This window comes from Drosophila kikkawai, chromosome 3R (genome assembly GCF_030179895.1).
Source record: "Drosophila kikkawai strain 14028-0561.14 chromosome 3R, DkikHiC1v2, whole genome shotgun sequence".
NCBI classification, from domain to species: domain Eukaryota; kingdom Metazoa; phylum Arthropoda; class Insecta; order Diptera; family Drosophilidae; genus Drosophila; species Drosophila kikkawai.
This window is the reverse complement of record NC_091731.1, coordinates 38,422,077-38,435,080: the sequence shown is the minus strand read 5'-3', so window position 1 is coordinate 38,435,080 and position 13,004 is coordinate 38,422,077. Positions and strand designations below refer to the sequence as shown.

The 13,004-nt window shown below is 43.7% G+C and overlaps 4 protein-coding genes across 7 annotated transcripts in view; 1 reads left to right on the top strand and 3 right to left on the bottom strand.

Moving 5' to 3' along the window:
- Positions 1-5,547, bottom strand: part of kek6 (kekkon 6) — a 51,400-nt gene extending 45,853 nt beyond the window's left edge. Inside the window, exon 1 of the mRNA XM_017181424.3 lies at positions 4,814-5,547. The gene's annotated coding sequence lies outside the window, so the exon portion shown is untranslated. The remainder of the gene's footprint in view (positions 1-4,813) is intronic.
- A 1,166-nt stretch (positions 5,548-6,713) lies between these two features.
- Positions 6,714-10,452, bottom strand: pasha (partner of drosha). Of its 4 annotated transcripts, none has more exons than XM_070287537.1 (6): positions 9,540-9,678; positions 9,114-9,420; positions 8,565-8,756; positions 7,555-8,507; positions 7,241-7,495; positions 6,714-7,184 (listed from the first exon to the last, which is right to left on the bottom strand). In XM_070287537.1, exons 2-6 carry the CDS (start codon positions 9,157-9,159, stop codon positions 6,897-6,899), a joined length of 1,734 nt encoding a protein of 577 aa, XP_070143638.1. In that variant the 5' UTR covers positions 9,160-9,420; positions 9,540-9,678; the 3' UTR covers positions 6,714-6,896. The 4 variants fall into 4 exon arrangements, with proteins under 4 accessions (XP_070143638.1, XP_070143637.1, XP_017036885.1 ...); XM_070287536.1 differs by lacking the exon at positions 9,114-9,420 and adding an exon at positions 10,335-10,452 and having other exon boundaries at positions 6,715-7,184; positions 9,540-9,816; XM_017181396.3 differs by lacking the exon at positions 9,114-9,420 and adding an exon at positions 10,012-10,419 and having other exon boundaries at positions 6,715-7,184; positions 9,540-9,816.
- Positions 10,435-11,852, bottom strand: LOC108084976 (transcription factor Ouib). Its single transcript, XM_017181398.3, has 4 exons — positions 11,709-11,852; positions 10,880-11,631; positions 10,704-10,814; positions 10,435-10,648 (listed from the first exon to the last, which is right to left on the bottom strand). The coding sequence occupies exons 1-4, from the start codon at positions 11,850-11,852 to the stop codon at positions 10,489-10,491; spliced, it is 1,167 nt and encodes a 388-aa protein (XP_017036887.1). The 3' UTR covers positions 10,435-10,488.
- Positions 11,853-12,039: 187 nt separating this feature from the next.
- Mnat9 (microtubule-associated Nat9) lies at positions 12,040-12,967 on the top strand. The gene is made up of 2 exons (XM_017181399.3): positions 12,040-12,140; positions 12,219-12,967. Exons 1-2 carry the CDS (start codon positions 12,114-12,116, stop codon positions 12,867-12,869), a joined length of 678 nt encoding a protein of 225 aa, XP_017036888.1. The 5' UTR covers positions 12,040-12,113; the 3' UTR covers positions 12,870-12,967.
- The last annotated feature ends 37 nt before the right edge of the window (positions 12,968-13,004 follow it).

Genomic DNA, 13,004 nt, shown 5'->3' with positions numbered 1-13,004 from the left:
CCGCCAGCCGGAAAGCTTGTATGCCGGATAAACTTTTCGGCATGAGTTCTTATAGGCAAAAATGGTTTTTCAATACTCAAAGATTTATGAGTCTATGAATCTTGTACATATCCGAAAGCAAGTGAGTGAGTTTGGCGGTGGCTTTGTGCACAGCGCAAAAAAAACTGGGATCTAAAAGAAAAATCTTATAATATAATAATTGGAAAAAATATAATAAAAATGATAACGGAGAAGAGGATAGTTAGTTATAATTTCTCTATTTGTTCTATTAACTATATGTTTCTCAATACCCTTAAAATAATCCTTACTTTGTCAATCAATTTCCCTGAAAATTCGAAACATTTCTTTCAATATAGCAACAAAAGTGCAACTATGTACATCTTCAACATGCTTTTAGGCGATATAACCATTTTTATCTGAAATCCCTACCAATTTCTGTTGTCAGATAAAAAAAAGGATGACAAAACTGTTAAAGATATGGTTAAGTTTTTTGTCGTGTGAGATACTGATACTCCTATTCCCCTGCTAGCTTTGCATAATCCTCGAAGGTGGGGGAATCCCCGTCAGAAGCGACCGAAAAGCAAACACCACAAATTAGTCGGCATGAAACACACGGACCGGTAAATGGCTAAGATCTAAAGGGAAAACATGAGAGGAACGAGGAAATCGGGGGAAACGAGGAAAACTCAGGATGCGAGGGGGGGGATGGGACAGCCAGAAGAACAACAAATAGAAATCAAGTGAAATTCTTGGACCGTACCGGGCGCAAAAGTTTTCCATTTCATTTTTCGAAATTTTGCTGCTGTTCGGTCTATTTTATTTTTTCGCTTTACGGATTTCGTGTGGAAAACTTGGGGGCAGCTGCCACATGGAACATGAATCAACATAGAAAGTCCTCAAAAAGTTCGTCGGGATGATTTAATTAGAATTCTTGAAGATGTCACCCAGGGCTATGTGCCTCAGTCTGGACCTGGACAGGGTGCTCGGGCAACGTTTAATTATGAAATTTTCAAGGTGGCAAGTTGGGAAACTGGTAAGTTGGTAAGTTGGCAAGGTAATGGTTGGAGACGGAGGAGGAGGAGCCTTTCTACGCTAGGCCCGCCCCTCTCCCCAAGGTATTTTGTGGTAGATTAGCCTGGGTTCAATGGCGTCGGTGACGGGGCTTAGGAATCCCGATTGGTGTCGGGTTTCGGGCGTCGGTGTCGGATGCTGGCAACGATGTGATAAGTTAATTGAAATTAAATTTTAATTTCATGGGGTAAAGTTGCCTACCATCGATGAGATTGCTTTTTGCGGGGGCATCACTTTACGTTTCCATGAAATCAATATGGAAATGTGCGAATTATGGGGGAATGAGGACACGTCCGAAGGCGGCCAATCAAAAAGAAATCCCCTGGGTCTATTAGCAGAATCATTTCATTTTCCCTTTTAATGGCAAACTCACATGTCACGCTGCCGCCGAAGAAAACTCATTTATACATTATGTATACGCCATGTTGAACACACAAGATTCAATCTACGTCGCAACGGAGAGTCCTTGAGGTTGGCTTTTGGAGGAGTTTTGCCTCGACAACTGCCCGACCCTTGGTACACACATATCTAAGTATGTGAGCATTTCTGTGTGTTAATTGCCACTGAGAAAATAGAAATGATCTCCTCAGAACGGTCGATTGGAGTTTAATTAACATCAAAGAAGTTTCAGTTGAACGGTTTCGGGGGTTATTAAACTTGGAAGATCAAGAAGCTGTGCCTTAAGAGTGGAAATAGAATATTAACATTTAGTTGACATAAATGTAAAAATATTTATTGAGCCCTTAAAGGAAGCCTTAAAATATATAAAAAATGTATTTACTCTTTCTTGAAAGCTTTAAAATCTAAACAAAAAACCCACTCCCTCTCTTGCTTATAATTCCTTTTATTTTCTCTTCAAAGATATCCTAAATCCTTGTTTTCCGTGTGTTTCCTCTGCAACTTCTTTGCCCTTCGAGCAGCACACCTTGAACAACCGAAAATATGCCCAAGGGCCAATATTAATTCCCATATTCTATTTTAATTATACAAATGCAAATGCAAACGAATTCCTCACACAGTTTCCAGTTAAATAAACAAGACAGGCTTATGGCTTTCCCCCCAGAAATCGATTCGCATTCAAAACTACAAGGAGAGCATAATCAGCTTAGCCGGCAGGGCAATAATTTTAATAACAATTGGATGCGCATCCAATTGAACTTAAAATCTGTCGGTTCGCCGCCATTAACTATGCAAATAACGGGCGGGATATAGACAAAATCGCAACAAGATTAATGTTTATTGATTTTGCCGGCCAAGTGATAATTTGTTACCACACCAAATTGGCCGGCGACCGTCGAGCAAGACGATTTTTCTGGCTTACTTTTCTATTTCTTGGCAAAGCCATTCTAAGAATTTGATAAGCCCCTTTTGGAATTTTCTGTCAGTCGCCCGGTCGCCCCTCCAGAAAAGTTTTTGCGGGTATTTGCATTATTAAGTACACGCACCGATAGCCCTCCGTCGCCTTTCCGATTTGTTCTTGGCGCGGTTGGAAAATGGGCGAAAATGGAAACTGGGCATCGAGCCGAAGGTGTCATATTGCCGAGGATTTGCTTATCAGACATCAAAGGACACCTTGCGGTGCCATCTTTTTGCGGATCGTTGCCATTGCAACCCGTCGTCGCCGAGAAAAACGCTTAGGGGAGAAAAGGGGAAAACTCTGCCCCCTGTCAAAGTGCCACCTTCATCCCTCCTCCCATCCTTCAAAAATTTCCATCTCCAGCTTTTGGTAACTAACTTTCCTTCTTCAGGTTTACATAAATATTTTCGTTTGGCTTTGTGTTTGTTTTGTTTGTCTGGTTTCGTCTGTTTAGCATTTTGGAATATTAATTAAAGCAAACTTTCCGAGGAATGTGAGCATTATTAAAAAACAAAAACCTAACGTGCGGGAGCAGCTTTTTATCCTTGAGGAATAATAAGGTATAAATGTGTGTATATTTTGGTGTTTTAAGTGGGACTGAAGTCAGAATTGGCAATGTGAAGGAGATTAAAGCCAGGATTTAATTTAAATTAAATACTTGAAAAATTAAATTTGTTTGTGCTTCAATTCGTTCCCATTTTTTATAAAAGGATTTCGAGAGGGTATTCCTATTATTTTATTATCTTTAAACTAAAATCAAATTTCAAAAATTATTCCCAAAGCCACATTAAAACTTTAAGTTTAAAATTGATTTCTACGGACTCCAATCACCCTTTTTATAAAGTATTAGACCCCATCCTAATTGATGTTTAAGGACATTAACTGCAAGTGTAAATTAAAGAAAACCTTTATAATTCGGCAAATTCATCAACCGTAATTAAATGAAACTTAAAAGAAAATACATATTTTTTTTTATATTTTTTAAATATTGATGAATGACAAGGAAAAGGAGCCGACAATGACGGAAGCACGGAAGGAAAGGAAAACGCATTAAGAAGGGTCCGTAATACTCCAGTGTTTCCTAGAAAGCCTTTGTCTCGAGGTAAGCGAGAGGGAGTCCCTGGTTCCGCCAGGGTTCCTCAAAACCGGAGGAGCGAATGGATGTCCCGGGGGCATCCTGGGGACGGACGGCATTACCTGGATTTGCTTAACAAAACTTCAAAGGTCACTTTTCCCGCAGTAAAGTTGAGTTCGAGTCGCGTAACGCTAAGTAAACATATACAAAACCTTGTTCACATCTGGCCTCTTTACTTATTTACTGCTATTTGTTATTTGTTATTTAGTCGTTTGTCTCATTCCCCAAAATTAGGTGGAAGTGAAAACGAAACCTGAACCGAAACTGAAACCGAAACCGAAACTAAATGGATATATCGAGCGACAATTGGTGGCAACAAACTGCGGCGCAACAAAGGCCAATCGCAGCACAAAACGCAAAACAGAGCGGACCCTAAAACCAGACCGAAGTCAACCTACTTTTGGACGCAACAGACTACAGGCAGAGCCGAGCGAAAATACATTCTATATGTACGGATGCACCCAGCGAAAAAGTAGATTGAAAAAAACATTTGTAAAAATCAAAGGGCAGTAGAGAAAATGCTGTTTTGATTTCTTTCACCCTTATATCTCTATAGATTAAAATTAAAATATGTATCTAAAAAGACCTATAAAATCTCATATAAAGCAAAACTTTAATGAAGTTGTTGTATTGATAACTTTTAAATTATTTAATTAAATTTACAGATTTCCTAAAGTTTATGAATCTAACCTTTAATATATACACTTCCATTTAATACCCTAGCTAAAGCCTCTTTAATATTAAAAACTCTAATATAGCCAATGTATCATCAAAGCAAATAAAATAATCCATTACCTGTTGGTATGAGCCCTTATTTAGGTTTTATAAAATTGTTCAGAAATATAAAAAAAAATATAAATAAAACCACAACTTCTGCTCATAGTTAACAACCATTGCCTGAATCTGATTTGCCTAAATAATAGTTTTAAAACAATTATAGACATTTGCGAATCGTAAAATAATTACCAAAAAACCAAGACTTTTCCAATATCATTTTTAATATCAATATCTTTTAGAGGTACGTTCTTTTTGTGGCTGTGTTTATATGTACATTCAGTATGGGCCCGGATGAGAAGCACGGAGCGGGTTTTTTGGGTGGCGGAGAAGAGCAGGGCAGGCTGGCCACCCCTCCGGACTCCGTCTCTATCTCCGTGTGTATGGGGGGGACAATTGGGCGCCCTGCGGCGGATTATTGAATTTTCCAGCAGCATTCGCCGCTGACACTTGGCGCCTAATGCTCTACCGCTTACCTGTCTTGGTCGTGGCTCCTTCGCAGGACGATGCTGGGTTATCCTGGCGAACGGCTGCTCCTACTCCTGCTACGGCTGTTTACCAAATTCACTGGCGTTGACAAAAATTCCAATAGAATTTCGGCATGATTTACATATCTGGGAAATGCATTAAACACAATGTATACACAGAGTCGGCGGCGGCTTGTGTCTGTAGAATCCAAGAGGCGACACGAGCTGCCTCTGCACTGTATATACTCCCGTAGATTTTTTCGATTTTTGCTCTTTTTTTGGGGAGACCCAATTTTTGTGCCGCTAAGCGAAAAATCAAAAACGGCGCGCGTGTCGGTACGGCTGATATATCCAGTGATTTGATGGGACCCACGCACTTGCAACACGCGACACACGACGACCACGACGGGTGAGTACCGGGGGCTTAGTCGGTGGTTATCCGGGGGCCAGGGATTTGGGGACAGTGACAGGCGACAGGCGGACAGGCGACTAAGATGAATGTCAATAAAAATGATGCTCGAAAGCTGCAGTTGGTTATTTTTTTAGGGACTTCTCTTGATTTTTTTGCGGGGGCTGTTATGTTTTAGTTTCTGTTTTTATTTGTTTTTATTTTTCGTTTTTATTTCCTCTCTCTCTCTCTCTCTCTCTGTGTTCCGAGTTACTGTGATTTAATTATAAATCGCAGACGAGAACATCTATAAAGCTGGGGCCACGACAACCACAACCGGAGTTTCGTACTCGTCACGCGAAGAATCCGTACTGAAGATACAGATACGGATTTTGGCCAAGTGAACGAAGGCTTCATCTCGCAGCAGGGCTGCTGCGCAAAACGCAGCTAACGGTGGCAGGACACTGCGCAGGCGTCGCTCTCAGCTGGCTCTCTCTCTCTTTCTGTGGCTCTCTGTGGAGCCCCCCTATAAATATGTCTGTCGTTGGAATGCCATAAAAAAAGGAAGCGTTAGAATGAAATGAAAATGTAGCATAATTTATGACTGCATCGTCTTTTAAATAATTGCACGCACACACACACCTCCTGCCTGCGTTTTAAATATTTACATCTGCTCACCTGCCCAGGCCCCAAGACCCACACCCCCCTCTAATGACCAAGTAAATATTTCATTCTTTTTTTATACATTTTTATATGAGTTTTTAAACATTTTGCCGAAATTGGTTAAAGGTCAATGGTTTGTTTTTGAGCAAAACACACATGGCAGCCGATGCGAAATGATTAGGAAAGATTTACGGGAATATTAGCTAAACAAAAATGGGCGATATTTGCATAAACATTGATAAATAATTGCTGGAGAGTCTAGTAAAAGGAAATAAATCCTGAATTTCACATTTTAACGCCCACAATTTATGTTTAAAGTTGTTGACAAATGTTTAATTTAATTATGCTCGTTTATTTTTGATTAAAATCATTTAAAGTTAAACGGAAACTACTTAGTTTCCGAGAGTATTTTCTTTAAAAAAAAACATAAGCCATCCCGACGGACCTGATAAAGACAAGATTTATGGCCAAATTAGCTAATCAAATATTTGCGTAAACATTGATAAATTGCTGTTTTTCTTTAGCGAAAACGGGAATAAATTATGCAGCTGCTTTTAAAGTTTGAAACTTGAAAGTATATGGGATATAATATGAGTTCTTTTAAGCTAAAAGCATAAAATAGAAAATTTTCTAATGAAAAGTAAAAAAAAACTTAAAAAAATTGTATGTTAATAAAAACAATACCTATACTAAAATATATCTGAAAATGTTATTGATTTTATTAATATTTAAAAACATAAATTGTTCGCCTTTTTAATTTTATTTTCCACAATAAATTTAAACTATCTTTAAACTCGTTTTGACACAGTTTTTAATATCCAAATACAAAGACATTTTATTTATTTATTTTGAATGTAATTTATTTAGTTTTAAGCAACGTTCTTAACCCTTCCTCCAAACTGAAGCTTATAATAATATATATGGAAAATGACATGCTACTAATGCTGCGATACTTAAGGCCGTGTAAAGTCAGTTCGTTATTGCCTCTAGAGAAAAAATCTAATAATTATTTGTCACAAATGAAGTGTAGAGAGAATTGAGTTAAAGCTCGACATTGTTTAGATTGGAGCCCGAAGATGTGGGTAGATCGACGTCGCTGGGCGGGACAAAGGTGCCTTTGGTGAGGACGCTCTCCTGCTTGGCGCACAGCTTTAGCATCTCGCATTTCAGCTTGTCCAGAATGGCATAGTTGGGTTGATTCACAGCAGCCTTGCTCTGCAGCACGGTGATCTCCTGTTCCTCCAGTTTCTTTTCCTTGAAGGTCTTGATGGAGTTGTTGCCATACAACCGGAGCAGTGAGCCCCAGGTCATGATGTGAGGATGCAAGATCTGCAATGTTTCGGGTGAGTTTAGCAACTGTTTAAAAAATATATTGGGGGCCCTACCTGAAGGATCGCCTGGGAGGCCAGCTGCTTGCCCTCGCGCTTGTTCTTGCACACCACTTTGGCGGTGTGCTTTCCCACAGTCATGGTGAACTCATTCTTGTTGTTCGGCGTCCGATTGATCTCCTGGCTGATCTGGACATCGCTGCCGTAGTTGCGCTGCAGGCACGTCAGCAATATGGCATTAGGCGATGGCTCTGTGGTTTTATTACAAAACTCGGTGACCCGCGGATCCTCAATGCGAATGTCGTCAAAAACCTTCAAGAAAAGGGGTACATATTTAACTAAAAATCAAATAGGAAAAGAGCAAAGCTTACAGACAAATCGCTCTGCGCCTTCTTGGCACTGCCGCTCTTCTGGTCCTTGTTGCCCGTTATCTTGTCCTTGACATCGGGTATGAGTATCTCCAGGGTCTCGCGAGCCGCCTCCGACTTGGCCTGCTTCTTGCTGGTCCCATAGCCAGTGCCGTACTTGAGATTATTCACCGAAACGGTGGCCGAATAGGGAGTTGCTGCATTCTGCAACTCCTTGAACTCGTACGTGGGCTGGGTCTTCAAAGCATGCTGCACATACTCGTGCAGTATGCACACGAAGCTCTTGCCATTGGGATTCATGATCCACTCTTTGCGGCCACGCGGATTCATGGCTCCGCCGTCGCCGGAGGCGGCCAAAATGGGGAACTTGATCAGCTTGGTGCCGTCGGGCAGCGTGGGCCTTTGGATATTCTTTATGTGCTTGCGGTTTTTGATGAACTTGCGACGAGCATTCCAGCTCCGGAATCGCAGCACACGAATCACCTTGAATTTGAAGAGTTTTTGGCAATAGCTGTTCAGCTGGTCTGGGGTTATGGACTCCTTTTGTGTGTTCTCGTTCACGGTGACTATTTTGGCGGCTGGCATGTGAGCTGTCAAGCCATCGGGTTTCATATCGACATCTTCTGCTACGTTTTCCTTGCCATCCATGACTTTAGCTGGAGCTGCTTCTGTGGCTGTGGCCCCTGTTATGGGACACACGCCCACTGGCGCCGCAGACTCCTCTGTGGGCTTCCTCTGTTCCGCCTCGGTTTCCTCCTCCAGAGCTCTGCGATAGTTCAAGCAGGGTATAGCTCCCAAGGGCACAGCATGTTTACGGGCACTGCCCGTGCCCAGAAAGTAAGGCCTTGAGGCACTGCAGACGCGTGTCTTGCGGTGCAGGAAGAGCGGCATGCCGCTGTTGTGGGTCACCTGCACCCAGCCCTCTGGCAACACCTCAAAGTGATTGAGGCGCTTCTCTGGAAATATTACCCAAGGGTTAATTGTGAGCCTGCAGTGAGCTATCTCTTACTTACCCTCGAGCACAGTCTTGAAACGCTGTTCGTACTTGGGTCGCTTGGAGTCGCGCAGTTCGTCGGGCAGCTTCTCGTCCAGCAGGTTCTCGATCTCCTCGTCATCGAATTCGGAAGAGTCATATTCCTCGCCCTCGCCATCGGCCGGCTCCTCTTCGTCCTCGCCATCTTCACCTGCGTACTTGTCGCTGGCATCTGTTTAACAGTTAATCATTGCATAGATCGGGGTTAATAATTGACTTTAAAGGTAGGAATCTGAGGTAAACATTAAACGACAGCAAGAAACCATTTTTGGAGTAAAGAATCTTTGCTTTTATACTGGTTATTCGCCTTGAAATCTATCAAATTTAACTATAAAAGCTGGGTATGATACCAAGATACCTTGACTTTGCATGAAAATACGAAACTCTGATATTCTAGGAACGCCACTCAAATCCACTCTCAGTTCGGTTGAAATTTCTTTATTTAAGCAGACGAATGGTTAGATGAGTAATAATAAACATGATAATCTACATAAATAAACATGTGACCTCCTGTATTACAGAACTATACCTGACTTGGCTGGCCAATCCAGCCGGATAATTGGTATCATTCGCATGACAGCCAGCCACAAGACACAGAGCCACCTGAGCCACAGGAATCCGAAATATAACTGAGGCTGCCTGCCTGCTTCTCTATCTATCAGCCTCCTGTATTTGCACAATGATAAAGCCAGTGATTTCTCCGAGATAATGAAGTGGCAATGCACAGGAAACAATCGGGGGGAATCTTACAAAATCAGAAATCGCCTTCGCTATTGCTTGCACTTTGCATTGAGAGAACCCAACAAAAATCCAACATTCTCTACTTAAAAATAATCCTAAGATAGACAATGAAAGATAAATTTAGATAGTCAAAGAATAACAATTCCTAGCCCTTAATCTATGATATCATCTCAAAAATCATCCAATTCCATTTCCAAACCCATCCTTAACTCACCTGAATCATCAGCCTCATCACTGGCATAGCCAACCTCGTCGAGCACTTGAAACTGCCGGAGCTGCTGGTCCATGGGCTCGCTCTGGAGCTCATTGTCCCGCGTCTGACGCATCTCCTCGATGGCACTCAGCGAGAACCCAGCCACCTTGAGCTCCTGTTCCTCATCCTCCAGCCGTGGCCGCTTGCAAACTGGTGGCTGTCCGGTGGTTTCCTTTGGAAATGTAGCCACCGCAGGCTTGGTCTCTACCGCCTCCGACATTTACGAGTGGTGCGACAACTAAATTGGGGGAAAATTACTCGGACTAAGCGGAACAACAACTATAGCTGCCTGGGGGCCAATCTCGCCAATAACCAATACTGAGAGCATCCAACGACTTGCAATTGATTCCTCATTGGAAGTGCCACATTGGTTAAGCCAGAAGCCCCGCGCCGGATACACCGCGTCCCACTCTTTCCCACTCGCGATTCTTACGGTTGTGTTTTTTGTCTCTGTTTGGCTCTTAGGCTGCGTCTTTCGCGATGGATTCTGTCCCGTTTGCTTGACAAAATCCCAGGGCAAAAGTAGCTACCAAGGCACAGGCACTCCTTCAAGGTCCTTGGAGGCAAGAACAATAAAACCACAAATGCCAAGTTTGTGCAAATGCCGCACGTGACGACAAGGCACAGAAGCTTTGCAAGCTCTGGTTAACTGTAGGTGCAAGATGTTATAGTTCCGGAGCTATTCGGAGCTAGTGTGCACTGTGTACTGGCTTGTGTAGCGTTAAATTATTAAAATCACAGATTTTCTTGTTTTACCAAAAATTTGCAAGACGCGTTTATCGCGCCTATCGCCTATCGATTTCAAGAGCCATAAACTATCGAGTATTCGATAGTGGAGTATTCGATAACGGCGGTCTAATTTAAAAAAATGTAATGTTGTTCATTTATTTTAAAAGCTTTCTCCGGATCACTAAGTCTGATCTATACACGAGGTCAGCACCGTCTCCACGTCGAGATCCATTGCCTTGGAGGCCGAGTCCTGGACACTTGCATTCTGGGCATGGCCCTTGGTACGGAGGTGGGCCAAGAGATGCGAGCGTCGGACAAACGAGGCTTTACAGGGTTCGCAGCTGGAAGGCGGGATTATCATAGGGTTAATCCCACTTTAAAGGAGGTTATACTCACTGAAAGGCTCGCTCGCCCGTATGCGTGAGCATGTGCTCCCGGAGTTTGCCGCTCACGGCGAAGCTTTTATCACATTCTGTGCACTTGAAGGGCTTGATATTTGTATGGCGACTGGAAGGAATGACGAAGGATTTAAATACAAAAACTATTAAAATCGTAAAAAATAACCCTCTTACATGCGCTCGTGCCGCGTTCGCACGCTGGTATTGGCGAACGTCATCTCGCAAAACTGGCAGGGATACGGACGCTCGCCGGAATGCATGTCCTGGTGCCGTCTCAGCAGATGGGCAGTGTAGAACTTCTGGGGGCACTCGGTGCAGGCAAAGCTCTTCAGACCGGTGTGGCGCAACAGGTGCACCTTGAAGTTGCTGGGACAGGAGAAGTGCCGACCGCACTGCTCACAAATACAGTCCCTTTTGCGGCGCTCTCGCTTCAAGGCGACCACTTCCTCCTCGGTGAGCTTGTCCCATTGAACGCGGGGCTGGTTTCGGGCGTCGCTGTTGTCCGCAAAGGTCACAGATGTGTAGGGATGGCGAGGGGCTTTTGATGGCACGGATTCCCTCTGTTTTTCCCGCTTCTTCTCCTTAGCCTCCTCCGGGATTACCTTCTTGTCCGCCTCCTCAAGGGGTAGTTCCCCGACTGCATCAAATATCTGCTCTTCTGTAACCTCATATTGTGTGATTTCTTCCAGGTTAAGCACCTCCTGCTGGTCCACTTCCTCTAGCTCGACCGAGTCCTTCAGGGGCTGCTCCGACACATCCTGCAGATCGCCTCCTTCTTCGATTTCATCCACTAGAGCGCCGCGACTGCTCTGCAGTGTCTTCTGGGTAAGAATGATCCTTTCCCGAAAGCGTACAGCCTCCCGCAGCGACACCTCGCAAGGCCCGCAAATGAAGACGGGGAAATCGAGCTCGGAACCCTCCAGCAACTGCCGATAAGTCAAGTTTTAGGTGAAACTCATCAGCCTGTCTGACCGTGTCAGCTGGACTGACGCCGAAAACTCACATAAAGTCCCGTTATTGCCTCGATCTGGTGGAGCTGTATGCAGTGAGGTTCGGTGAAGAGGTTCCGCGGATTCTTGCAGAAGATGAATTTGCCGCAGGCTCGGCAATGTCGGTGAAGAGGTTCCGCGGATCCAGTCAGCTCCATTTTTTCCTAAAAAAAAAACCAGGGGCGGAACCACGCCCATTTTCCAAAAAACAGTGGCAACGCCAACTCGGCCGGGCAAGCAGTACGCCCATAAAGTCCATAAGATGGTCTGGCAACTCTATGAGTGTGACCGCTCACTGGATCCGAGATCTGGTATCACTAACAGCTGTTTTGTCGGAGGCGTTCCCGAATTCGATTTCGATTGGCTGGAAATCGGAGTTACTAGTTAAGAATTAAAAATTGGAAAATGTAAATATAAAAATGTTAAAAAATAGATATAATATACAAGTAAGTCAACCCAGAAATGTGGGATATTTAAGAAAATAGAGAATATGGAAGCCAGAACATCTCGATTCTGTAAACAAGCCCACAGCCCTCACAAATTGTACAGTTTTCCAAGGCCCAAGTTCCCACGAGATGCGTTTGAATGAAAAAACGAAAATACTGGGTCGTAAAGTCATCCTGGTTCCCTACGAAGCCCGCCATGTGCCCAAATACCACGACTGGATGAGCTGCGAGACCCTCCGCCAACTGACCGCCTCCGAGGAGCTGTCTTTGGACGAGGAGTACGAGATGCAGAGGAGTTGGCGCGAGGACAGCGACAAACTCACATTCATTATCCTTGATGCCGCCATCTACGCCCAGAGTCAGGACGAAATTGCCGCCATGGTGGGCGACACAAATCTCTTCCTGCATCCAGATCCAGAGAGCGATCAACAAGTGGCCGAGGCGGAAATCATGATTGCCGAGCCAGGTGCCAGGGGCAAGGGTTATGGTCGTGAGGCCATGCTCCTGATGCTCAAGTACGCCCAGTCCCAGGATCTGCTCAAGCTGGCCAAGTTCGAGGTCAAAATTGACATGGACAACAGTGCCTCAGTTCATCTCTTTGAGACTTTCCGATTTGTGGAAACGTGTCGAGTGGAGGTCTTCCACGAGATCACCTTGCAGCGCCCGATAACGCCGGACTGGATTAGCTGGCTGGACCAGCAGGTGGAGCTACGCATAGGAAGCTATTAGGGAATGGGGATATATAATTTGTTTCCATTAGAATGTGTTTTGTTATTCGATTTTGAGATTTTTTAAATTAATAAAATGGGCCAACGACTTTTTAAAAAGGATTCCTTCATTGGAAACCCTGCAAGGGTATAAAAA